General features: G+C 32.3%; 4 protein-coding genes across 5 annotated transcripts; 1 reads left to right on the top strand and 3 right to left on the bottom strand.

Annotated features, from left to right (window-relative positions):
• Window positions 1-3,643: 3,643 nt before the first annotated feature.
• On the bottom strand, window positions 3,644-11,388 carry LOC122596706. 2 transcript variants are annotated; one of them, XM_043769325.1, is made up of 7 exons: window positions 11,223-11,388; window positions 10,233-10,315; window positions 9,837-9,932; window positions 5,898-5,937; window positions 5,771-5,802; window positions 5,607-5,681; window positions 3,644-4,069 (listed from the first exon to the last, which is right to left on the bottom strand). In XM_043769325.1, the coding sequence occupies exons 1-3, from the start codon at window positions 11,302-11,304 to the stop codon at window positions 9,903-9,905; spliced, it is 195 nt and encodes a 64-aa protein (XP_043625260.1). In that variant the 5' UTR covers window positions 11,305-11,388; the 3' UTR covers window positions 3,644-4,069; window positions 5,607-5,681; window positions 5,771-5,802; window positions 5,898-5,937; window positions 9,837-9,902. The 2 variants fall into 2 exon arrangements, with proteins under 2 accessions (XP_043625260.1, XP_043625261.1); XM_043769326.1 differs by lacking the exon at window positions 5,771-5,802.
• Window positions 6,748-7,999, top strand: LOC122596705 (phospholipase A(1) DAD1, chloroplastic-like). Its single transcript, XM_043769324.1, has one exon. It carries the CDS (start codon window positions 6,767-6,769, stop codon window positions 7,997-7,999), a length of 1,233 nt encoding a protein of 410 aa, XP_043625259.1. The 5' UTR covers window positions 6,748-6,766.
• Window positions 11,389-12,743: 1,355 nt separating the features above from the next.
• On the bottom strand, window positions 12,744-14,516 carry LOC122596402 (60S acidic ribosomal protein P1-2-like). The gene is made up of 3 exons (XM_043768973.1): window positions 14,336-14,516; window positions 13,027-13,239; window positions 12,744-12,936 (listed from the first exon to the last, which is right to left on the bottom strand). Exons 1-3 carry the CDS (start codon window positions 14,402-14,404, stop codon window positions 12,883-12,885), a joined length of 336 nt encoding a protein of 111 aa, XP_043624908.1. The 5' UTR covers window positions 14,405-14,516; the 3' UTR covers window positions 12,744-12,882.
• Window positions 14,517-19,973: 5,457 nt separating this feature from the next.
• Window positions 19,974-26,961, bottom strand: LOC122595232 (nitrate regulatory gene2 protein-like). Its single transcript, XM_043767569.1, has 4 exons — window positions 25,618-26,961; window positions 25,168-25,355; window positions 23,293-23,516; window positions 19,974-21,091 (listed from the first exon to the last, which is right to left on the bottom strand). The coding sequence occupies exons 1-4, from the start codon at window positions 26,864-26,866 to the stop codon at window positions 20,302-20,304; spliced, it is 2,451 nt and encodes an 816-aa protein (XP_043623504.1). The 5' UTR covers window positions 26,867-26,961; the 3' UTR covers window positions 19,974-20,301.
• Window positions 26,962-27,551: the final 590 nt, after the last annotated feature.

Below are 27,551 nucleotides of genomic sequence, written 5' to 3'. Positions count from 1 at the left end.
AGAAACTAATCACATATATCAAAAGTGAAAGGAGTTTCACATGCATTTTGAGCATGCCAATGTTATCAAACATCATACTTCAATTTTAATAGTGTCATACATAAATTTAATTGGTGGCATATGTTTGAACATATTGCTTGTTATCAGTCTTGTTTTGTTTGTTTCTTTTTTTATTTATTTATTTTAATTTAATATATAGAAAGGCGGTCTTGTTTATGATTTATTTTTGCACACTAAGATCAATGTTATTAGATGTACTTTCCATAAATAGATTCTATAGTTAGCTTCCAAACATGAAAGGAGAGCCACAAATCTTATAAAGCATTTAACTCGTGATCCACCAAAACAAAGTATATATGTTTGTACATATCGCCTGTTATAACTTATAAGTATTGTTTTGCTGGTATTTTTTTTTCTTTCTTTATTTGGAATTTCATTATTATTAGCTTTCAAACATGAAATGAGAGCCACAAATTTCATAAAGCATTTAACTCGTGATCCATCAAAACAATGTATAGATGTTTGTACATATGAGTAGCTAATTTCGCTAACAAAATTGGCCGACTAACGACATAGTGGCCGTGGCCCTAATGAGTGATGAAATGTTTTATACTTGAACACTTATTCAATAAAGACTACTATTAATATGATCTTTAAAGGTCTTCTAGAATAATCTCCGCTCCTAAACACTTACTTAATACCAACGCTTCCATGTCGCGGAGAAAGAAATGAAGCTGAGCCAATTACCCAATAAACAGATAAAATAGAACAATTATATAACATATGTGTAAATGAGATGAAATACCAAGAAAATAGGTTACTACCAAATAATCTGTGAGATATACAAATGTACCAAATATGTACATGGGACTAGTCAACCATCCACTAGCTACTGACCTATCAATATATTTAAGAATCGTGCTACCACCATCTAATCAAATATCAATATATATGGTAAAACTAATCTTAGAGTATACAAAAGGAGACGTTATAGGTTAATCACACGGCCACAGATGTTGTCACGTCATCGATGCCGCAATGACGTACCAATTGTACCTCTATAGGCAAATGAATTCTCATGAACATATGAAAAAGATAAATGGGTGGGAACACTATGATGTTTGGGTACCCCGAGCATACATTGCATAAAAATCATACACGGTAAGTCGTCATTCTTATACATAGATCACAACATATATATAGTTTATCCACTTATCTTTGACAAGTTTCCAGACATACAACCTACATTTATGAGTTTATGTGGCCACATGGTGACGATGCTAAGTATTTGTAATAAGGTTATCACAAGGGATAACGAAAACAATTAATGAAGACATGAATTTAAATCTTCTATGTTATTTAGGGCTCAGAAGTCACTAACAATTATTATCATATGTGGAGTAAACGAAATAAAAAATGATTCAAATAGTATGCGATGTACACGCATCTTTAAACACAAACAAATATGTATCAAAGAACATACGAAAAGCTGTAAAAGGATAAATATTCGTATAATTAAGCGTATTATAAAAGAATTCTTATAAATAAGATTAGATATACCATTTCAAACTAAACATCTACATTGTTTAACGAAATACTTTGTCAATAATGATTACGCTAACTGTTGTTTGTTTCCACATTTGTTATGCTCACTATTTGTATTGTTAAGTTAACTTAAAGAGGAGGAAAGGAGAAGAGTGAGAAGAGAAGTTTTCCTTCTTAATCACCTCAAAAATGAGGGGGTCAAGTTTTGAAACAAAAAACAACTACACTTCCCCCTAATCCTTTCTACTCCTTCTCTTTCCACACTTAAAAAAATCTTATTGTTCATAAACTTCAGTTTTAACGTATACAAATTACAAATCAAAGTCAATAAGTTGTAGATGTTTTATACCTAGTATAAGCTATATTTTAGTAAATTGTAAAGTAACGTTCAAAAAAAAAAGGTAAATTGTAAATTAAATTAAAAAAATAGTAAAGATTTTTTAGATTGGAGTGTCTAGTTTAATGAATAGTAGAGAAACTTTAGATTGGAACTTTGGAAGGTTTATTCCGGTGAATTGAAACATTAATTGTTATTTCTAATGTGATTATTATTTATTTTTTCAGTATGTGTGATTTTTTCTTTCAAAAAAATAAAAATAAAATAAGTATTAGATGTTAATGATTGACATCCAAGGTTTCATTTACATTTGCTTTAGGAGCGTTCGGTTTGGAGAATTCGTTGGAATTTGATGGAATTAGAATCTGAATTCCATTCCATATTATGTTGGTTGACAGAATAGAATTCAGATTCCATTCCTTGACTTGTTTGGTTCGTAAAGAAAGGGAATTGGATTCCATCGAATTCCATCATAAGAAAGAATTCAAGATTCCAACCAAATGTGAAAGAAAAAGTTTTGAATTCTAATGGAATTCAAAATTTGTTAAAACAATTCTTCTAAAATTATTATTATGTGATTATATAATTTGTTATATAATTAATTTATATCTAAAGGTGTATTATTTATTATTTTTATTATTATTATGTATAACAAATAATTTTATTGATAATCATTATTTTTTGACAATAAATTATAATTTTATTAAAATTTATTATATGAAAATTTATTATTATTTTAAAATTATTTTAGTTTATCAAAAATTTATTTGTTTTATAATAAAATAATAATAGTTAACAAAAAAATATTATTTTATAATCATTTTATTATTTAATAAAAACTAGTATTAATATTTTATAAACTATTAATATTTAATTGTTTTCTTTTTTTTGAACGGTAACGGTGATTAGACTCAGCGACATGCCTCTTCATCGTCCGGTAAAGATTGACCACAACTTTATAGAGTTTATTATTATTTTATAAAATAAACTATTTTTTTATAAAATAATTTATTTTATAAAATAGTTATTTTTTTATAATAAAATAGAGTTTGTTTATAAAAAATATTATTTTATAAAAAAAATTAATTTAAAAAAAATTTACTTTATAAAAATTATTATATTTATAAAAAAAATAATTATTTATATTATAAATTCCATTCCATTTCATTACGGTCAACCAAACAGAAACAGATTATAATTCATTCAAATTCCAATTCCATAATATTTCAATCCCTTCAGATTCTAATTACTTCAAATTCCAATTTCTTTAATAAATTCCAATTCCTTTAAAAACATTATACAAACCAAACGGCCTTATAGTTTTAACATCGAATCCCAAACATTATCTCTGTTTTGTTATCACTTCAATGTTGGTTTAGTTTTATAATTAAGTACCTCATCGTAAGATCAACAACGCCATATATTGTTTTTATGATGAGTTGTCTTTGATTATTATTAATTCACCATTTTTGTCAGAGAATGAGCTACATATATTCTGTTGAGTATTTTGGTTATAGAAGTCATTATGGTAGTTTCGCGATTTAATGTTTTAAAGTAGATGAAGCCTCCATTCACCTTATTGGGTTCGAAGGCTCTTTTATTAATTTTCCAAAAAGGACATCAATAACATAAGCGATTGATGCTTATGAGGGAAATGTTTTTAAAACCTGTTTTTTAGTTGACCGGTTTGATAACCAAAATCGGTCAAATCAGGTAAACCAAAACCACAATATTATTCATACAGTCATCATATTAAACAGATACTGAACAATAAATCACATTTATATATAACAATATACTAATGACGTGTAGCTCAATTTATGTGCAGACATCTTTGTCACAAATAGTAGAAGGTTTTGGGATTAGACTCAGGCACCCTAAAAGCCACAATGGTTGAGTGCGTCACGTATGGTCGTATGGCCTCACATTATGGATAGACAATTGATGGTGGACCGGTTTCAATTGCCGGAAATGAACTTTCACATGAGGACTTTATTCACATTTTACGGAGTCGAGCTAACTGCATAAGAAGAGGAAAGTCATTCGCCCTAAGTGATGATTGCCACGAATGCAGCCCTCGAGGAGGTATCGTTGGAGAACAATGTTGGGGACAGCGTGAAAACCTTCCGTTGCTTAACTTCAAGTGGGAGTGATGGACGAGTGAAGATCACCGGTGCTTTCAAAATCCTGTGACTCAGATATCAAACTTTTTGCCACAAATTTAACAATAGTAACAATAAAAATGACAAGCTTAAATAACCCAACTTTAAATTTCGTTCAACTTGAAAATCCGAAAGTACCAAAGGGTTTAACTGTAGGCCGCTTATACTAAAAATCGTTTACAATTAAGAGTTTTCTTACTATATATATGTGAATTGTGTCATCAAAAAGGCTATATAAATGCATTTTTGCATAAATGGAATGCCTAAAAGTATCGTCATTGATCCATGATTGAAAATTCTCATTTAGGAGCTAAAGAAGCAGACCTTATGAATGCTAGAGATGAAATGATATAAATTCAAGCAAGCAATGTAGCATGGTGGGATCACAAGCATATGGCTATTTAATTTAGCTCTTGTCATTTACCTTATTTTATATCCCAGGAAAGATATTTTACACATTATCACTAAGGGTGATGTTTTTAGTTCTAGTTATGTATTTCTAGCCTGCTTTTTAATCATTTTCTTACGTGCAGAAAGTTGATGAGTTGTATACAAGGTTTATTAATTAAAAACTTAGAAGTATCAGTCAGTCCAGGATATATAATTCATTATCTATATCTATACCATATATAAGTACATTAAGATGAAAGTTATAGAGGTATCTATGTCAAACCTGACCACTAACGAGTAATATTTGGGGTCGTTTAGGAGAAATAAAGTTACAGCCGTTCAGAAAAAAAAAAAAAAAAGATAGAAAGTTATTGGACGTACACAGAGGGTCTGTATGCACACAATTTGTGTAAATAATATGTAGTATGTACTATGTAGTTTGATATTCGAGAGCTGATATATGGGAAGACTCATGTGTCAATCGACGTTTAATTTTTCTAATTTTGTAAAGGGCGGGAAAGGTAACCTGAAAAGATTAAATAAATCTACCATAAAGATATGTACATATATGATCAAAAGTGGGACTAGTGTAATATGGAGTCCAGGGCTACTTCAGCATAGGTCGGGTGGTAAAGGCTCTTGCCTCTGAGGGAGAACACTAAAGTTCAATACATGGCATAGGAAGTTTATATGAAAGTAGTTTTAGGAGTAGGGGTAGAAGTAGGACTAGAATTAGTGACCGAGTCTAGGATGTTTATGACACTGATTTCTAATGACAACGATGAGAAATTAAAATTTTTTGTAGTAAGCATACTGCAGATAACATATGAAAGTCGAAAATACAATGAGTAATTAGATGTAGGTGACAAGTTAGTTGAAGAGATTCGAAAATCAGCTCTTAAGATCTCTACATGTGCATATGTTTGAATAAGTGCTTAAGTGTGATTAGGGATGGCTTAGGGCACGTGAATCGGATTCTAAACCTTTTCTAAGTTGTTAATTCAGAATTATATAAGAGATATTATGACAATATGAACAAACTGCAAAGAACATGGCTTATAGGTGGGTTAAGTGCAGAGCACAAATGTCTGTCACATTGGTACGCTAACAATCTCACATTGCACAGGTATAGCAACTTGTTAGTATGAGTGTATGACAACTTACGAACGTACCAAGTATCCCACTAGGTCACATTTCAACCTCATGCATATCTGACTCCACATACGCGTCCCCAATTCTAGCTTGTTCTGAGTAAAAAAATTGTTCAGGAGATTATGCAAAAGTTTAAGCAGTATGATATATAAAATGGAGGATGTACAATACGTAGGGAACCCACCAAATGGCCTAGTGGTCGGGCGATTTGATGTCCTAAAAAGAGGTGATTCTTCAGTATAAAATAGAGACAGTATATATGTATTAAAACCAGGATACATCTGAAAAGCTAAGTATGCCGAGTGCTTTACCAGGAGCTAAGTATTGCACATCTGATGAAAAGCTGTATGCCTGTATTGATACATATCAAATTAGAAAGAAATGTATGGATTAACTTAATTACCATAGCAGTGGGACATAAGTATCTTACATAGTAAATAGATCTTTAAAAGATCTGTATGTTATGTCATATGTGAAACATTTACACAAATGTAAGAAAGATGTATTATGGTGTAAATAATAAGAGTACATTCATTTTTTGATAGATTTAACATTTACACAAAGATCAGATACTACACCTATGTCAAAATAGATATTGACTTCTATTTTCATTCATTTTTTGATAGATTTAACATTCCGCAGCAAATAAAGTATACTATATTTATGCTGCAATAAGAACCATCACTCTTGCAAAGTTCAAGGAACATAAGGCGAAAGGAGCGATTGAAAAGAAGAAATGACTCACAGTAAGAAGGTAAACGAGTCATTTTGTATTCACGTGTTCTTAATATGTCCCAAATTGTTTCTGGTTTTTCTTCTTTTCTTACCAACTATGGCGATTTTGCTTTTTAGCTAGTCTTGACTTGTATAATTGTGGACAGATAATTAAAATCTGTAATTTTGTATGTTCAAGTACTAGGTTCATAGTTGGTAGTGTCACAAGGTTTAATGTCCCATTTGCCTACTTCTATGATCCATGTCATCTAAAAAAGATCAATTAAACATATGGACTTGCATCTTGTTATTGAAATGGAAAAACATTAGTAACTTACCAAAGACAACTTGGAAAGGTAAGCCAATATTAGACGTTTTTGGAGTAACACACTTCACTATATATATGCACATCACTTGACTTACAAAACCACCTGGAAATCTAAGTTTAATATTTGAAACAAGCACTATGAGACCTGTTATCGAATCATTTCAACCACTAACACTCATTACAAAACCCGAACCCAAGCCATTGTGTCATTTGCATTGCGCTATTCCCGTGAAGACACCTCAACAAACTAGTGGTACTCAAGCACCAAATAAACACAACAGTTTGGTTATTGATTCCAAAGAACGTTATCATAGGCGATCATTGGGTCGACTTAATAAGAAATGGAAGGAGTATCATGGGTCAACAGGCTGGGAAGGCTTGTTAGATCCACTTGATGACGGTTTACGGTGTGAGATTATGCGATACGGGAACTTTGTTGAAGCAGCGTACAAATGCTTCGATTTTGATCCATCATCATCAAGTTACGCTACATGCCGGTACACAAAAAACTCAATTTTGGAACGAGCAGGTGTCAATGGAAGTGGGTATCGTGTGACAAAAAACTTAAATGCCACATCATCCATTCCAATGCCAAGATGGATAGGCCATATGGGAGTGCAGTCAAGTTGGATCGGTTATGTTGCAGTCTGCGAGGATAAAAGTGAGATTTCTAGGCTCGGTAGGCGAGACATAGTAATTGCATTGCGTGGAACCACAACTTGTTTAGAGTGGCTCGAGAATCTAAGAGGCACTCTAACAAGTTGCCCATTCAACAATGTGCATGGTATGAGAAGGGAAAATGACGAACCCATGGTGGAAAGCGGAGTTTTAAGTCTATACACCTCGAGCACGTCAGTTTGCCCAAGCTTACAAAAATCATTAAAAGACGAAGTTTTAAGACTAGTACGTAAGTACAATAATGAGCCTCTAAGTGTCACCATCACCGGCCATTCTTTAGGAGCTTCATTGGCAATTTTAGCTGCCTATGATATCAAAACAACCATCAAACGTGATTTACATCTCTCGGTTATCTCATTCGGAGGACCTAGGGTTGGAAATCGAAGTTTCAGACGCAACCTAGAACTACAAGGAACAAAGATTCTACGTATAGTGAACTCAGATGACCTAATAACCAAAGTACCAGGTTTTTTAGTCGAAGACCAAGATGACATGGCACAAGGAAGGGGAGCTCGTGTAGCTCATCTACCTCGTTGGGTACAAAAACACGTCAAAGACAACCAATGGGTTTATGCTAATATAGGGCACGAGCTACGTTTGAGCAGCCGTGCCTCGTTAAAGCTAAATAGTATGAATGTGGCCTCATGTCATGATTTAAAGACATACCTACATCTTGTAAATGGATTCATATAAATTAACTAAACAGTGTATGATCGAAATACACATTTTGAACTTTTAATAATATCACATTTCTAAATGCTAAGGAGGATTATATGGATGTCATATGCGAAATAGTCTATCAAAGTAACTTTTGAGGTACCATATTAATTTTAGGCTTTATTGTAGTCTTATTATAACGACTACATGCTAACTTATTCGTAAAAAGACCAAGCCTGTGATATCTCTTATTCACAAATCTCACATGCATGGGGGGGAGGTAGTGAGGGAGGGAGAGCATCACACATTGTGATGAAAATCATTGTCGTCTTTACCCACTTCTTATATGATGTCATGGCTATACGCTAGAGCGTGATAATAGTCAAATCTAGACTATCTGAAATAAGTTCACACAAGAAGACACCAACTCTCATCAAGTTTGCAATATATTAGGTTTCTACACAAAACTCGAACATCACTGCTCTAATGCCTAACATGTGCAACCATGTAAAAGGAGGGACTAGAAGTTGCACCATGGTGTATAGAAGAAACTACAAGAATTCAGTTCTAATACATTCCAAGTTTAATGACCCGTTAGGCATATACCCGTGTTTCATTTTTTTTAACCTAAATTCATCAATTACTTTCTCTTTTCTAGCACACAAAATGTATCATTCACCATGAATTTCTCAAAATTAGCGTAAATTCTGCAAAATTACGACAAATTACACCTTGGCCATCATCAATTGTGCTTCCTGACACTCTGACCTCTGGTCAATCTGCTCTATTAATTACTTAAACAATTAACCATCCATTGTATCTTCATCAAACTGATCATCCAGATATCCTTCTCATTGCAAAGAAACTAACTAGCTCAAATCAATATAACTCCTCGAAACGCTCTATATCAATTGCATTAAATTTAAGTAATAAGTTCAAATTATTAACCGGTGAATTTTACTAAACCTGGCCATGCCTCAGGCCTCTATGGGGGAATGCCAACGATGTAGTTATTTCTTGGATTATTAGATATAGGACAATATTTCAGACAGAATTATTAATAACTTGTACTTTTTAGCTCTGCTTTTGCTCTTAGTGTATATTATATGAACATCACTCACAGCTTGATGGTCACATAGTCTTTCAAGAACTAATGAATTAGTTCACCTTACTCTATTCAACACCCCTATTCGAATTTTAAAAGATGGGCTCATCAACATAATTTCAATAAGTAAAGGATCAAATCAATAGTTTCAGTATGACCACAAGAACGGTCTGTATAATTAACTCTAAAATACAAAAGACTATACTTAAAGCTTGAAAGTTTGTAGTTTAGAGTAACTATTTTTATATGCATTTCATCTAAGTAAAGTTTTCGGGTGACTATAACCCATGGTATGGAAACTATGTGAATATCCTAATTAAAGACATGAAACTAATACCTAAAGGTGGTAAACTAACTCTTTTATTTATAACTATTAACGGTCACCTGCCGTCATCTTTTATCTACAGATCAAATGAAAAGTCGAGTTAACATGGAGATAAAGAAAGTGGGCAGATCAGACAATTAGAAAGGAACCCGAAACATAGGCCCTCCATACAGCCTTCTGAATCTTACCAAGCCACCCGACCCACCCATTTTGCCATCTCTACTAACAACCTTCAAAACCTAATTAGCCTAGACACATAAATCTGCACAAAGCTCAAGTTTGAACCAAACTATAGGCTTGAACTCATCAAGGAGCAAGTAGAAAATGATAGTAATTGAAATGTAACCAAAAGCTTTGTTGTACAATGATGTGAAGGTCTTTTATTTGATTAAAAAAGCGTAGAAGAAAAACAAATCTGAAGAAGAACGTCAGCTAATATCTACCTTGGATAATAGGGCTCTTGTATTTCTAGAAGACATGAGAGTACAAATCCATCCGATATCTCATCACTACTTTTTACCAGTCATGCCTGCAACCACCTGCAATATTTTTGTCCAACTATCTGTTAAACTCAAATTAGAGAAGAGAAGTGCCTACATGACCCTTTTCTTTTGCAAAGCAAGGCACCAGTACTTGCACCAACATGAATAAGAGTCGATTTTAAATGAATGTTGTGGCATTACAATTCATTTGTCGATATTATGTGACATACACACGTTAACATACATGTTTGTAATGTTTTATGTGTGTCTATGTTTTTTTTAACTGCATGTTTATATGTGCATACATACATATACATTCACATGTGCAGATACGTATAAGCAATATGCAGTACTCACATCGTTTAAGGCAGGTTGACGGGCTTGCTTAGATGGTTCTAACGAACCCAACATAGGTTTCACCACAGCAGGAACAAATAGACCTACAAGTCACAAGAACAATCCATTACAAAGGAAAGACATTTAGAATACCATTAGTTCACTACCTAAATGGATACAAAAGAGTTGGATCGGAATTCCCAGAGGGACATCCAAAATCCAGATGAAAAAGCAGCATTATAGCACAAACATAATTCAGCAGTAACCGGAGTGGTAAAAGGATATATTAACAAAGTACTGTTAGAGATCCAAGATACAACACATGGTACAAGACTTGCAGACATACTAATATAATGTTTTGGCAGAAGTTTAAAAGTAAGTCAACAACAATAACTCTCTAGATATCCTCACAGTGTTGCTGCTTTTGCATAATGGTGACGACAACTAAACAGCAAAGCTTTAGCATACAACGCAAACATAACTACGGAAACAACACTACATGGTCACACATTGTAAAATGCAGTGTCTTCAGGGCTAAGTGCACTTGTCAAGTCTTGCTATTGTGTGTATCCAACTTCCGAACAGTCTACTATGTGTGTCAAACTTTCATATCATTGCTAAATAAAAGTTTTATACATAAAAGATGGTTTGGAAGTTGGATAAACACTATAGCAGTACACGAAAAAAAAAAAACGGATATATTTCGGCGCAAAAAGGCCTAAATTTAAAAACATGTAAAATCTTGAAAAAAATTAACTCATTATGTTCTTATAATCTTATTACCCTACAGTCTGATACATCAACAAGAAATTATGATAAGAGTTGGAGGAAATTCCTATTTACAAAATTATCCAGCATAATGTTAAAAACATAACAAGCCATTATGAGAATATTACTGGATAATTATAATAATCATAATCATGATCACATGATGCAATTGTAACTGTAAATAAAACGAAAATGAATTTTTTTTTTATAAAAAAAAAAAAAAAGAATGAAGGAACGTTGTACCAACACAACAAATGAAACAAGCAGCAACAAGGATGGGTTCTTGAGCAACAAATATTTTTAGCTCATTCATCACCGCCGCCATTTCTCTCTCTCTCTCGATTCTCTATCTCTCTCTAAAAATATTACTTAGCCGGGTCGGGTCGGGTCGGATCTAACAGAGGAATCCAAAAATTTCATTTTACATACTTGCATTCTTTTCATATTTCTATCTCTTTTTTTTTTAAATCATTTTGTTGGCAAATTTAATTAAGTTTGACCCAAAGGCTAAAGGGATCATTCTAAATTAATACGAGTAATTAATAACATATACTATCATATTAAGTTTTAAATCTGCGACGGTATTTTTCTGTTAAAATTTTATAGATAAAACTCATTGAGATTTTGATCTCATATATATCATTCTAATACATACAAAATTCTCATGTTAAGTTTTCATGGATGGTTAGCTATTGTTCTCAAACTTGACTTTGTCAATAATACAACCCGTGAGCCTCAAGCCGTTAATGCCCTCAACGGTGTCATGGTGACCAATCTACCAAAGTGAGTTGGTTATTTTATATCTTATATATAAAAGGGAAATGATCCGTTATGCATATTTGTTAAGAAATTTTTTTATATTTTGAACCCTAGAACTCATTATATATGTGCGTTTAACCGTTGTGCATATTTGTTAAACCTTAGTATGTAAGACTATGAAAGTGACAATCCCTAAGGTTATGTAATATAAGTTCCTGGGCGACTCTCAGCCTCTCAGTTCTTGAGCATATATATTATTGTGGCGTTGTATGATCTTTAGCTATGACACCCTATATCTAAACACTATTTTTTTTAGACTTTAGTCCTTTAATCTTAACTGCAGGAACTTTAGTACAGTATTAAATATTGTTACTCCGTAATAAAAGAGTTATAAATATTTAATCAAATGGGATTTAGTATGTAATCTGAAACAATTTTTAGAAATCAATTCGTTCGAAAGTCTAAATTTTTTAAAATAATTTACAATCTATGTTTGGATAAACGGGTTGCAATCTAAAACCATAATTTGTCCACACATTAGTACATTACAGTAACCACTATTGACTAGTATTTACATGTATGAGTATGCCTCAGTGCATTTGATGTTGGTTTTAACATCTGAAACGCTACGCAAAAATGCCCATACTACAGTTTAGGACACAACAGTTCACGATACAGCATTTCAGACATCAAAGCTAACAAGAGAAACACACAGACAGGTTCTCAAATAACATTAAAGTCGAGAGACAATTTAACTTTTTCAGAAAAAAAAATATAGCACTGAAATCGGACAATTTAACTTACAGGTTAACGAACATGAATCTCTAAGAATCAGTAGGCATACACATTACCTTTCAAGAATCAAAAAAACATAATCAACCACACATGCAATGTAAAATGTAAACACGACTCCATTAAAGGGAACTTCTTGAAAGTAATAACTCAGTCACACAATAGTATAACCATTGATAAGCATTAATAGATATCAATATGTAACCCGACAAATATCAAAAAAGAAACAGATTCTTAATAATACCAAGAAGTCGCAACACAGTGACATAGGTGCCATAACTAGTAGATAAAACTACTAAAAGTCTTCAAAAGGATAGATTTCTTAAAACTAACAGATAACAATAGTTTGTTTCTAATCGAATAAGCTGAATCCCATGTCGTCGTCACTCTCTTCCTTGGGCTCTTCCTGAAGACATTGAACAAAAAAAAGGGGTCAGTCGACTAAAAACACATAAAAATGATATTAACAAGCTGTGTATAAAAATGTATAATTTACCTTCTTTTCTTCTGCAGCAGGGGCAGCTGCGGCTGCACCACCAGCAGCGGCAGGAGCAGCAGCAGCTGGTGCACCACCGCCGCCGCCGCCAGCACCAACATTTGAGATAAGATCCACAATGTTTTTCTTCTCAGCAAGTTTAGCAAACAAACTAGGCCAGTATGATTCACATTCAACATTGGCTGCCTTCAAAATGGTAGCAATCTTCTCAGCCTGCAATCAAAAATTCAAATCACGGACTTCACTTCGAGTTTCTAACTTATTCAAAGACAACAGTTCACACATAAAACAACAAATCGACGTTACAAACAAAAAAAAAAAAACCCTACATTCAGCTTGTACTTTCCTCAACACAAAATCAACCTATTTACACAAAAACTTAAAAAACTTTTACTTTGTGTACAAGTGCTTAAAAACGTAACTTTATAACCAGCTATACATATCAAAACTTCCCAAAAAATACTATCTACATTCAACTCAATTAAATCATAACTTCAACAATAACCGAATCAATACAAAATTTCGACAAAATTTAAAACAGTGTTATCAGAAATTCAAAATTATGCTACTCGAAAAATAACAGATACACAAGGCAAAAACATATCAATTTATCCACAAAAAAACCCTAATATATGAATCATAATAAAAACTATAACTATTTAAAATATATAAATGGGTAACACTCCGGTGAGAACAGTCTTAAAATAAGAACGGTGAGAACACTTAAAAACATCATTTTGATGCATTAAAAGTCCATAAAACTAACATAGTGCATAACAAATTGTCATTATTTAAGTGTTTAACAAAACATTGATCCGTCAGAATCGAAAAAATCAGTTTTTTGTTGGATGCATCATTTTTGAATATGCATCCAACATGGACGCACAAAACAAAAAACATGATTTTCTCGATTTTGAGAGACCAATGTGTTGTTAAACACTTAGGAAATGATAATTAGTTATACACTATGTTAGTTTTATGGGCTTTTAATGCATCAAAATGTAGTTTTTAAGTGTTCTCACCGTGTTTTTATTTTAAGACTGTTCTTATTTGATTGTCCCATATGGCCATATATATACTATATATATATACTCCATATTTATCCTGTATGGCTTTATCTATGAATGTTGTAATAAAATCATCATTTGGATTAATGTAACAATATTTGTATGACATAAATTAACTAAAGTGTTAAGAAATAAGTAATCCTAACTTCCATAAACAATATAAATTAGCAACAAAAATATATGTATATATATATATAAATGAAAATGAAAAAAGTAAGAAAAATGGAAAAAGGGGTACTAACAGTGACGGCGATGCCATCGTCAGAGAGAATCAAAGTGGCGTAAGAACAAGCAAGTTCTCCAATCGACATCTTCTTCTTCTTTTTTTCTTGTTTGCAATGTGTTTTTGAGAAAAAGGGTTTTCTTAAGAAATCTGCCGCCTGCTATGTGATAAATGGAAAAACCCTAGAGGAGTGAGTGTATGTTAAGAGGACTTAAAGGACAAGAAAAGGTTGGGTTGGGCTTTGAAGCCCATTATATTCCAATGTACATGGTTTGTGTGAATTTACCCATGGGTCAAGATATTTTGATGAAGCTTGGAAAGTAGAAATAAAGTTTATGTAATAGTCTTAGTGACTTGGTTATCCATATCTATTTATGGATTTTTTAAGTTATTCATTCATGTATATATAAGTTTTCTCATATAATTTAATTGTATTTACATAATTATATTATATGTGGAGTTTATATAACTGATTCTACCGGAATAAACATAATACAAATCTTGGAATGTAAATGTGAGTGGCATAATCAGGATCTAAAATGACATGTGGCATAAATGTTTCTATCACTAGATTTGTTGGGGCTTAAAGTGACGATAAGAACTAAATCATTACATCTTTTAGCCTTTTTATATTTTTTTTATTATCTTCGGTAGTTGTTAAGAGTTTTCGGCATTTTGATAGTTTTCAATTTCTCTTTTTGTTGCACAAGCAAGTCTTTATAACTTTTATTGTTAAGAAAGTTTTTCAAAAGTTTAAAGTTTGTTATATTGGTCGGTATCTCATATAAGCGTGACTCGTAACACCAATAAAAATATATCATTTTTTTAAATAAAAAACTACAATACATTGATTTATCGGATCCATAGCTCAACTTAACCCTGTTTGTATTATTACTCAGGGCCAGATTTAGGCATGTGTAACCGCGCAAATGAGCAGAGCCAAGATTTTATAGAGGCCCAAATTTTGGTTGGTTCAACCATATATCATATATGAATAAATAGAAAAATATATTACAAAATGTTATATTTAGCCTATTAGTTATGTTTTTCACTTCCAATTCTCAAGCATACACGTTCGAAACTAGCATAAGTGTGATTTTTTTTAATTAACATAGTCTTTTCCTTTAGTTTATAATAAAATTGTCAAGAGTGTTTATTATTATTATTTTTTGTTTATTTTTTATTATTATTATCCTTACTTTATTCTTTAGTTTATCATTATTATGAAATGATTTTCCTATCACTTTAAATAAATAAAAAATGAACAATCATGATTTACGTTTTAGATATTTTTCAAATATGAGACCTATTTTAGTACGGAAGGCCTTAGAAAGCCATGAAACGGCCTTGTTATTACTAGTATCACCTTCGAGAATTGAGATTGTCCACATAAAAGATATCTTTTGCATGGATGATGTAATTGAGTTATACAACTTGTGACATCTAATAACTCATGAGAGCTAGTATCGAGTTTCTTGACCACAAGGTCATTTTGGTGCTGATTAGTGAATAGTACGTGATTACGTATTGTAATCAGTATTGTATACTTGAGGAACAATTTTACTGTAAAATTTTACCACGTATTGGTTTTAGCCTTTTAGGCTTTTAGCCTATGTAGCACTGAAACGGGTACGGTAAAAAGTACAGGAACGATACAGGAAGGAACGGAAAACGGTAAAACTAAAAAATGTAAGATACGGGTATGGCAATAAAAAAAACATACAAATTTAAAATATATCAATTTTTTATAGATAGACTTGAGACTTCAGATATTATGTATAACTGTATATATATAGTTATATAATATATGTTTGATCAGTGATCACTCATTGAATGTTTAATAATGTTTAATAATTGGTTTTGAAATAAAAAAAATCGAATGTCAATCAAATTGTATATAATATAGTCTGTTTGAAATACGAAAAGTCCATTAAACTCTAATGTTAATTAGATTCAGTATGAAAACTTCAAACAAACGTTTCGGTGTCTATGGAAAATTCAAGGAAAAATTTCACACGTGTTTCGTATATGCAAACGTTTCCATAGAGTTTTTGAAACAAATATGATTATCTGTTTGGAGTTTCGGTGCATCATATCTTTTACCTATCATTACAAATATTGCATGGATGGTCCACCATTTTTTCATTAATGGATTTACCTTCCTCCAATGTTGTGCATGAATGGGGTTGATTGATTCATCGAGCATTAATTGTAGTTGAACCAACCATATATAGTGGTGGTAATGATTTTACGTAGGCCAGGCCTCTAAAAAGCCAACCTTTTTTTTTTTTTTTTTTTTTTTTTTTTTTCAATTCTACCAAAATCTAAATTCCAAAAAGAAGGTGGTAAATTAAGTCGTCATTCGATTTTTATTTATATGATGATCACAACATATTTATCTATTCATGTAATGAATTTTAAAAATATAAATTTGTTACTTTTCGTTCCCCTTTGGCTAAAATATTTAATTTCGTGTGGTTGTTGAAAAATATTTAACTTGTCTAATGCATTTTAACTTGTCTTATTATGTTAATCGTGCTTATCTCCATTCTCATTTCTCCATACTAATGTTGTTACTAATTAGTAGGCTAAATAATATGCTTACTTATTATCTGTTATTGATACATGATTAGTGATTAAGATCTAGAGGAAGAAATTGCATAAAATTATTGTTAACTTTCTCTAAAATTTAAATATCATATGTCAACATCAAATTTTAAAGTCTATTTATAAACATACCAAATTATTTATATTTATATATCATTTTCCTCAGTTATGATTAAAGTGAGGCAAGGAAAAGATTTTCTATTTTCCTCCGATCCCGTCAATCATCCATTTGCTAAAAGAAGACAGCTAACTACCAAGATTGGTGGGAAATAAAGTTTTTTTGGATGCTTTGAAAGCAATGAAAGGTTTTTTAGCTTGTTATTTTTTGTTTGATTTTTAACAATATCATTTGTTATATAAAGCAATGAAAGGTTGATTTTCATCTGAGTTGGTTACTTGGTTAATGTCTCATGAAGATCGATATGATTCATTTTGCATGGTTTTAGTTTCACATTATGTTGAAGCCTCACCAAATCTTATAGGATGAGGTCCATACAAAAAAAGTTTCCACTTTTGTTATTGTTTTTTATAAAGCCTATCTAAATAAGTATACATTTGGATAAAATCTGAAAACAGTCTTTCTATTTTAATAAAGATAAAATTGTCTATAACTCTAACCTCCCCAATACCATTAATGTTAGGACAAAAACTCATAAATTACGGTTTGAATAAAACGGTTTGTTACAAATCCACAAACATTTATGAAGTATGAATAAAACGGTTTGTTACAAAATAAAAAATAAAAAAAAATACCGTGTTTTTAAAGACAAAATGGATAATTAAAAGTTAACATAACCTTATTAATTAAGTTTTATATGTAGAGCCGCAGAGGTGGCTCAAGATCCAAGGATTGGTTTAGATGCTAACATGAATTTTTTAATTTTTATTTTTTTAGATGCTAACATGTTTTAAGAATAAGAATTGTAAAATAATCAAGGTTTAGTCATGCAAGTTAAGTGACCACATACGTAACCACATTAGTTTTATACTATCTCTGACAGTGTGTTGTGTGGTTCGTGATTATGGGATTTGCCGTTATCTTTTGTAATCGGTCAATGTATCATATATTTATTTTCTTATATTTTTTCTTAATCAACAGTGTTGGTCCTTAATCCTTTAATGGTAATTTTAATAATCAAATAATCACTTCAAAACACAATCTCAAACATCCTCTTATATACTGTAAATTAAATACAAGGTTAATTTTCCGGTGCTAAATTTTTTATTAAAGTCTAAACAAAAATTTACAAAGATAATGAGAAATAAAAGATTGGAAACATATTCTGACCTTAATTTATCCATTGAATGCATATCGAATATATAAAGAACCAATATACTTTTCATTAAAAAGATTGTTTCTGTCAATGTACTTCACTTGATCTAGTAAAAATCTAAGTTAGTTCCATTTAACGCTTGATATTTCTTTCATCAGCGTGTATTGATTACTTCTATGTATTGACGGGTCGAATTGGTGTAAATTTCGTTTATAATCTCGTGTATTCTTTATCTCTGCACTGTACTTCTAGCTTCCCGCTAGTCATTATCAATGGAATCCTTTTGAATGTTCCAAAAAAAAAAAGAATACTTCTATGTAGAAGATCAATGATAATTCGATTCAATTTATAAGCTTCTAAAACTGTTGATATACGTCATCAACAATTATCATAAACTTAACTAATTAGAATTTTGGGGGTGTTTGGTATTATGAAATGGAAATGAGAGAAAAAGAATGAGAACAACTTTCTTTGTTTGTTTGCAAAAAAAAAATAAGAATGTGAATAGATAAATGACAATCATTTACATTCTCTACAATATGTAAAGAATGAAATAAAAAAATTGTTTAATAATGTTATATTTATTAAATTTATTATTATTTAAAACTTTATAATTTTTCATATTCATTCTCTACCAAACAACATAAGTCACCCGCATTCCAAATACTCATTTTCTTTTTTACAATTTTTCATTCTATATTACATTTTTATTCTTAATAATTTCTTCTTATCAAACAACCCAAGTCCCAATATAGGACTAACATATACTCCTAAAATATGTTATAGGACTAACAAATACTCCTAAAATATATTTTATCTTCCAAAACAAAAAAGAAAAATGATTTATCCTACAAACATTAACTTAAAATTTAAAAATCCTCTTAAAGCCTTATGAATGTGACAAATGGATTTTACCTAATCTTTTTCTTAATCTTACCCTTTAAATTTTCACATATTATCATCTAATGAACTAGAAAAATTAGAAAATGATTAATTAACCTAACTCACATGCCTAAAAATCAACCTAAAATCTTAAGAATTTAACATGTGGATCCCACTAATTCTCTTTCCTAGTTTTGCTCCTAATTTTTTCACATGTCATCGTTTTATAATTAGGTTAATTTTTAAGCATACAAATTAAGTTGATTTATCATCATCTAAAAAGATTCATCATTCCTAAAAAAAAAAACATCATGTGTCCTTAAAAAAAGAAAAAAGGAAGCGAAAAGGTCTTTGTATCAAGGGCATATTCCTCTCTTTGTGGTTGTGGTAGGTGTCTTTTGGGACAACATAAGTACAAAAAGGCATATTACTATGTCCCTAAGATTTAAATACTAAACCACCTGTTTTAGTTAACATTAATTAAATCCAACAAATCTACATCTTATAAAACAAATCCTATGTGTTATGGTATTAAGACCTATGTGAACTCACAAAAATGTTACATTACATCCATAGATTTCAGTTCTCTGAACTCCGATAGAAACATCATCCTTGCAAATGACTACAATTATGAACTCATACGTGAGATTTGGCCAAAGTTTTGACAACTAGTTAGGTAATACATGATGTCTATATTAAAAGAAAACCCCTTAGACAGACAATGGCATATGTAGATTACACAACAAAATATAGCTACATATATATATATATTTTTTTTGTTCGACTTAAATTCACAGAATGAATAGCTGTTAAACCAAAGATTATCACTTTTTTCGTTTTCACGGATAGGTAAGTAACTAGGATTCACAATCACATTCATAATCCATGTAAACAAGACCAGTAAAATATAGATATTATATTATATTATACAAAATATATCAAGGTTATGTATCATATGGAAAAAGTGATGTTTCTGAAACGAAGCAATGTTTGCCTATACAGGAGGATATAGCATTTCCTCCTCCCAACAAAAGAGATGGCCAAAAACCCAAAAATTCCCCACATATATATCTACATTATCAATCCCCTCTTCAAAAATTCATTTTTTTTTTTGCCCCCTTTGCCATTAACAACATAATATATATGATTCTATGAATTATAATCCAACTTTGCTTTCGAAATGATAAAAGAGACTCAAACTCACGATCATAGGGTTGTAAAATTACTTGATGGCATATGATTTGTTGCAAACAACCTCAAGTGCTTCCATTATCAAACCCGAAAAACTTGTCATCGCTTGAAAAACTCCTGGCAAACCAGTTTGGATATTGTTTAAAGTCATAGCTCTTGTTACCTCTACTGCCTTTGAGTGCCTGACCATTTCGTCCTGAACTCGTCTCTGACATGCCACTAGCTCCGACTTTTTCTCAGAAAGCGGGTCCCGTGCGTCCAACCCGTGCTCATTTTCAGGCCCGCTGCCTGGGAGCCCAAGCCCAACCATAGAGTAAGAATGGTAGTACTTTTTCTCTATGCTTCTTAAAGAAGATGCTTTCTTCTCAAGCTCTTTTGATGCTGATTCAGTGCGCTTTTTCACTTTCATTTCCTCTGCTTGTTTTTGAGATATTGAATGAACAACATTTATGAAGCTTTTAATGGCTTCAGAAGCCACTGTGTCAGGTAAACGATCAAGGGCTAGTTTCCACTCATCAAAGACTAAGTAAACATCAGAGGGTTGTGAGCCGTTGATGTTTGCTTCTTCGGTATTGATGGGAAGGAGAGTGAGTTTGAACCACTGATGAAGAGATCTGATGAAATCTCTCTGAAATTTTATCAGGCGGCAGAAACTGGTGTGCCATGCTGACACAGCGGCTTCAAGATCACGGGTCGCTTGGCGGTGAAGGTCGGAAGTTGACTCCCCTTTGGATGACCGGTTAACTAGGCCCCGAACTTGTTGAACAACATGGTTTTGGACTTCATGGCATTGGTTCATTGATCTCCACATGTACATGAACCTGCACCAAGACATTAATATTGTTCAGATAACCATGTACACCCTCATTCCATTAAAATCACAATTTCATTTACAAAATACTCTTCAAGCTATGTAATTTAGCAGATTAATGCAATTTTGAACCAATGAAATACAAAGGGGTCAACTTGGGCTATGTTTCATATCTGCTGGGTCAAATATTGGGTCAAGCTTACAGATCTAACTAAGCTGAAAACAGGTAGTCAAGAAGTCAACTGGGTTGAACGTCACATGAAATGTATTCAAATGCATAAAACATGCTACGCATTACTAATCAAAAATTAGATTATTAGTGTCACAAAGACACAAATTTCAGTCCATTAATCATATATAAAATAATTTATTGAAGTTTCCAAGAGAAACACCATTAAACATTTAAACCAAGGTCATCATTCTAAATAAAACACTATTAAGTCAATGTCATTAACTCATCATTCAAAAAATAAATAAATAACCAGTACACGAATTTGGGTCCACAAAGGTCAAAACCACAAAAATCTCTTACTGTAATTATTATGGGTATTCAAGACAGACACTACAAAGAATACTTCTTACAGATGTACCCGGTACTGAATTTTCAAATTGGTGAGAATTAATAACTTCAAACATTGTGATCATATAACCACAGGGGATGGTGGCTAATGGTAAAGGCTTGGGCTCTTAGGATGAAAATACCTAGAGGTCTCAAGTTTGTAGGAGCAAAAAATATACCCCTTATGGCCACAGAGATTCACCCGCGAGGCCGCGATGACTCTGGGATACCCGCAAAGCAGGTGGTGCTCCTTGGGATTAGTCGGTTTGCAAAACAATTTTATTTCGGAGTATATGTTTATACGTGCTTGACTGGAGGAGAAAAGATCAGCCTATAACACATGTAGATATAGAATAATAGAACCGTAACGAAAACCAACTAAATAGATATACGGGAATAGGAGTTCAACTTTACATAATGAACGTGTCGGTTTCAAAGTTCAGAAGAAACTTTATAAAGATAATAATTATATAAGAAGAAAAGAAAAAACCATAAAAGGAGAAGCAGACTAGGTCCATGGCACTTTAATATGACCCAGGACAGATGGTCAGCCAACATAAATTGGTGCATTTAATAAAAGTTCATATCTTGATCTTTCCCAGCACAAACATGTCAATAAATTTTGTACTCAAGTATTCGAATTGTTACAAAATTTCCCTCCAAACCATGTGTACATTAAAACAACATATTCTTTAGAAATTCTTGGTCATTTATTAGTAGAAATATATGTAGCCTTGTATCGAAATAGATAATATGACAGCTTTTATGATCTTTATGGGCAAATTACATAAAACAGCAAACTACTTTTGTTAAATTCTCATTCAGGCAACTTACAATTTTTTACACAAAATAGCAAGTAACTTCCAAAATCATCCATTATAGGTAAAATGGAAAGAATAAAAGTAGCCAGCAATTATCTACAAAGAAAAAAATGAAATTAAACAAGAGTACTTTGATTTCACATATTAGCCGGAACAATTGGCCAATCCCAGTTTAATACTTTAACTCTCAGTCATTATGTGTTGGTCCTCTCAGTTTAACATAGTCGTGATCTGAGTGATGCAAGTAGCGAAGTAACACCAATTTTTTAACTTTAAAGTACGTAACTGACCAAGGTAAACAAGTAGAAAGGATTGGAAAACCAATTACCATACTTACTACGGAGTAAAACTTACCTTTAAAAGTCAGTGTTCTAAGTTCTAAGCATACATGCAGTGACAAAAAAAAGAAGAGGTTGCATCTTTAATCCAATTAGTTGTAAATGAGGCAATTCAGGTATACTTTATCGCAAGTAAGTCAAACGAGAAAATGAAAAGGCAAATTCAATGAAAGGGTCAAATAGTCAGTCAAAGTATATTTTGAATTGATATACTCCCCTATATCATTATAGTTAAACAATTAAACTACCATTGAAACATTATAAGTTGTGAAATCAAATGTGATGCTATAACTATTTTTAAATAATTAAAATAATTGGACAAAAAGTGTTTTGGAGGTCCCTACCTGGCCTATGCCAAAAAAACTACCCATTTGAAGCCACCATGTTTCCAATGGTAACTAAAAACTACAGTATACAATATATACAGGTTTTGTTATTTGTATGTATTTAGCACTGAAAATTGAGAAATTAAACATGGGAAGCAGTTACTTACCCATGACAAAGCTCAACAAGTTGCGGGACTAGCTCGGCATCTCGTAGTCCAACAATAGCCGTAGAGGTGGTTGAGACGGCCTGAGATGTAACAACAATTAGCGACTGCAGCCTTTTTATTGTCGCCTTTGTTTTGTTCAGTTTACTCTCATCTTCTCCTTTATACTCCTGGCTCTGTAGTGCCGCTAATTTCCTCTCATGCTCAATTTTAACCCCTTCTCTTGCCTAAATAAATCAGTCAAATTAGTAACTACATTATGACTTAGGCTCATTAATCAAAGTCTCCGTATAACCAAATCATCGTTATATTTATATTTCAATTTTCAACCAAAGTCTTTGAGTGTGGGTATTATTTTACCACATATTGAGATATTCGATAAGAGTAACCATTTAATTAGCTCAAATTAAATAAATATATATATACAAAAAGCTAATTGTGAAGCTGATAATGGACTAATATGTAAATGTAACTTGTACCTTCTCTAGGAAAAGTATTGAGAATTTATGGTAATTTTATAAAAATCCCAAAAAAGAACACAAGACATAGTGAATATGACATATCAATCATTTCAGGTTCATGGTTAAAAACAAGCTTCTGCCAATATAAGATCAATAAAACACAGGGTATTTCATATTAGCAGCTAACATTGTTGTTGCCTGCTAGGCATGTAAAACCAAAACATTATTTTGTTTCTGAGTGAGTTGGCAGACATACATTTAACCCCACTGGCTTTCTTTTCCTAATTTGATGACAAACAAAGATTGCTCCAGGTTGTCATACTTTGTCAGACTCCCTTGTTACTTCTTACAGGGGCAGTTTGGTCATTTCTAAGATATCTTTTTCATTTTCTCTCTTTACTTTTTGACTCAACATTATCACAATGTGTTATACATGGCTGTTATTTACCAATGCCAATTTTGGTCATTACCCAATAGCTTAAATTTAACCAAAAAAAAAAAAACAAAATACAGAATTTCAAGATATCCTTTTGTGCGCTTAGTATAGTACCATTCTTCCTAAAGAAGATAGCTTGGAGGTGTAAGATATTGCAGCATAAAAATAGAGGTAGGAGTTTTCACAAGAAGTTGGAAAATAAGAAATCTATCAACATACCCTTTTTCCATGGCTCAAAGTGTGCCACACAACACAATACATGGTCAGACTACCATAAAATACTTGCAAGGACATTTTGGTCATTCGATAACAAAATATAATCTGGATAAAAGGATTTCTTTTACAATATGCCTTTTAATTTTTTTTCTTTTCTTCTCTCCTTCCATATGATATCTTCTATTCAGCTAAAGGTCCATGTAAAGCATCTCTTTAGGTAATACCTTTTTGTCCAATGACTAATCTAAACCTCAATAATTGAACTATGTTGGAAAAACACTATAAGGCACACAGTCATATGTACATGCATATATAATCATACTATTACAACTAAAAGTAACATTTTCTTATGATGGTCATTTTAAAATAAAGTAAAAGTTTGAAAGAAACAATGACTTTTTTTTTCTAGATACACTGTTTCTATAACACAATGGATAAAACTATTCCAATGCAGTGATTTCCCACCATAGGTAATGGTCAAAATAAGTGAAGCAATATATTGACCAAGGGCATTTTGGTCATTTAACGAAAATCCACCACCTAAAGATCATATCATCCTCATCAACAAAGGCAACTTTTTTGTGTTTTTCCACCATTTTGCACAATCTTTATCCCAACATCTCTTTTGAAAAAATTGGCAAGAAAACAACACAAATCAATTTCTTAATCATTTCAAAATAATATTTTGTCTGTTACTGACTTGTACTGTACAAATATTTTATGCAGACAACAGTTTTTAGGGTTAAAACTTAAAAGGAGAGGTACCTTCACTTCTTGGTACAGCTTCATTTCCCAAGCCAAAAGTCTTTCAAGAGTTGAACATAAACTCTTTGAACCGCCCGGTTCACCGCCTATTGAATCCGGCTCAAACCTGTACTTTACTGCCAATGGTGGCTTTGATGTCCAGCTTGAACTCAAATTACTCAACACACTACTTGAATGATACACAGTTTCTACATAAATTATTCAGAGTTAGTAAATAAAAACAACCAAAACTAATTTTTAAAAAAATGTAATTTGGTTTAGCTTGTTATCTTTGACTTGTTGATTTTTTTTTTCCAAAAAGCCAATAAGCTCAATTTTTTGCAGCTTATGAGCTTTATTGACACGAAATCACAAGCTCATGAGCTTATCGGCTTTTTGAAAAAAAAAAAACCAATAAGCCGAGATAAGAAACAAAACCAAACACCTAGTAAAAAAACGTAAGATTCTTACTTTTCAACTGTCGGAAACTGCGGTCGAGCTGAGCCCGACCGGTTTCCAGCATTTCGGAAACTTGTTCACCAGCATCACCTGCTTTATCAAAATACTCCTTAATAGAAGCAACAATCTCAGTCAAATCCCTATGCCTAATCACCATTCTCATATCACCATTATCATTATTATTATTATTATTAAACCTATCCTTATCATTATAATAAGATTCTTCTGCTGACTCCCCAGACACTTTCTTTCCGGGAAATAACTTACTGCTTTTCGAAGCAGTAAACCCGGAATGATAAGAAGCCGGTGGAGGCGCTTCGGATCCGAAGTTCGACCGGCTTCCAATTTCAGATCTAGAATCTGATCTTGACTCGTTATCATCATCATCATCATCATCATAGCTAGTTGAACTAGTAGTACTATAATGATCATGATGATCCGCCCATTCACTACATTCTACTTCTTCTCTTTCTTCTTTTTTTTCTTCTTTTTTATTTGAAGTTTTTTTTGTCGGTTTTTTTATAGGTTCATTATTATTATAATTATAATGAGAATGGGAATAAACCGAAGAAGAAGAGCGATCTTCGTCTTCTTCTTCGGTTTCGGAGTTGGGGTTTTTTCGGTCAAAGTATTCGGAATCAGGAGGGGAAGGGGGGTAAAAATTTTCCCAGTTCCAAACTGATGATGTTTGTGAAGGGGTAGAATTGTAATTTGCCTTTTCAGCATTGTATGTATATATATCTTCATTTTTGTATCTATATGATTCCGTTTCACTTGATTCTGATAAAATGTGAGGTAGTTTCACCTTCACCGGTGGAGGTTTACTCCGCCGCGGATGACGGTGTTTCGAGCTGGCAACTGACGGCGCCGGTGACCTAGATACCGCCGGTGCCGGTGCCGGTGCCGGCGCCGGAGTTTGTGTTTTGTAAGAGTGAAAAGACGGCGGTGCCGGTGGAGCTTGTTGTGTTTTGTAAGAGCGAAATGACGACGACGATGACGGCGGACGCGGCGGTGGTTTGACGGTGGAGGTGGTGGAAGGAGTAGGGAGGAGAACAGCAGGGGTTTGGTCGGCGACGGAGAGGGGTTCGCCGGCGGCGAAGACGGAAAGTGCGGATCCGGTGACTTTTAAAGAGCGGCAGTAGTCGGAGTGAGCGGCGGCGAGATGGTGGCGGGCGTAAACGGCTTCTTTCATTAAACGACGTCGTTCTTTACAACGTCTGACTGAATCTTCATTGCCTAATTTTGAAGCTGTACAACCCATTACCGGAAATCACTGTGTGATTTTTTATGTTTTCTATTTGAGTGTAAAAAAGAGAGTGACAAAGTATAGAGATAATGTGTGTGTGTGTGTGTGTTTTCAACTAACTAAAATTGTGGATTTATGTTTTTTTTTTTTCTAAATATTTTTGAAAGAGTAAAGTGACTTTGGAAAAAGACACTAAAAATCACTAGTAAACTTTTGGCAAAAATAATAATACACCGTATTACACAAAAGGTTAATAGAAATATAGAATAGAATACTCTAATAACCATTTGTTTTATAAGATCAAGAAGAAAAGTTTATGGATCTTAATATAGAATAAATAAAATAGATATCATGTGATTTGTTAATAGTTAAATAGGTAAAGTTATCTAGAAGCTGTAAAAATAATGATAATAACTTGAAAGGTAATTTAAAATAAACTGGATTTAAAGCATGGTATAGTAAAATCATTGTACACAAGAGTAATCATCTATATTAGAACATTACTAAGTATTATTTTTCAAATTTATGTGTTTATCAAGCTTACAAAAACTTTTTAACATAGATTTTTAATATCAAAAGAAGAGAAAATAATCCGTACTGCAGACTTTATCTAAGTTTGGTTACTGTCACTTTAAAAAAAGTTACAAATTATAGCTTTGAATTTAATAAACATCTATAGCCCCCTAAATGTTATATAACC

Source organism: Erigeron canadensis, chromosome 4 (assembly GCF_010389155.1).
Source record: "Erigeron canadensis isolate Cc75 chromosome 4, C_canadensis_v1, whole genome shotgun sequence".
NCBI lineage: Eukaryota > Viridiplantae > Streptophyta > Magnoliopsida > Asterales > Asteraceae > Erigeron > Erigeron canadensis.
Note: the sequence above shows the minus strand (reverse complement) of the source record. Positions and strands in the feature narration are given on the sequence as shown.

Coding starts and splice junctions, on each gene's coding strand:
- LOC122596705 (XM_043769324.1), top strand. CDS start 6,767: ATGAGACCTGTTATCGAATCATTTCAACCACTAACACTCATTACAAAA.
- LOC122596402 (XM_043768973.1), bottom strand. CDS start 14,404: ATGTCGATTGGAGAACTTGCTTGTTCTTACGCCACTTTGATTCTCTCT. Junction 13,240..14,335: donor ACGATGGCATCGCCGTCACT/GTTAGTACCCCT, acceptor TTTTGATTGCAG/GCTGAGAAGATTGCTACCAT. Junction 12,937..13,026: donor CTGCTGCAGAAGAAAAGAAG/GTAAATTATACA, acceptor CAATGTCTTCAG/GAAGAGCCCAAGGAAGAGAG.
- LOC122596706 (XM_043769325.1), bottom strand. CDS start 11,304: ATGGCGGCGGTGATGAATGAGCTAAAAATATTTGTTGCTCAAGAACCC. Junction 10,316..11,222: donor TTGTTTCATTTGTTGTGTTG/GTACAACGTTCC, acceptor TGTGACTTGTAG/GTCTATTTGTTCCTGCTGTG. Junction 9,933..10,232: donor GTCAACCTGCCTTAAACGAT/GTGAGTACTGCA, acceptor AAAATATTGCAG/GTGGTTGCAGGCATGACTGG.
- LOC122595232 (XM_043767569.1), bottom strand. CDS start 26,866: ATGGGTTGTACAGCTTCAAAATTAGGCAATGAAGATTCAGTCAGACGT. Junction 25,356..25,617: donor CAGTTTCCGACAGTTGAAAA/GTAAGAATCTTA, acceptor TAATTTATGTAG/AAACTGTGTATCATTCAAGT. Junction 23,517..25,167: donor AGCTGTACCAAGAAGTGAAG/GTACCTCTCCTT, acceptor TGATTTATTTAG/GCAAGAGAAGGGGTTAAAAT.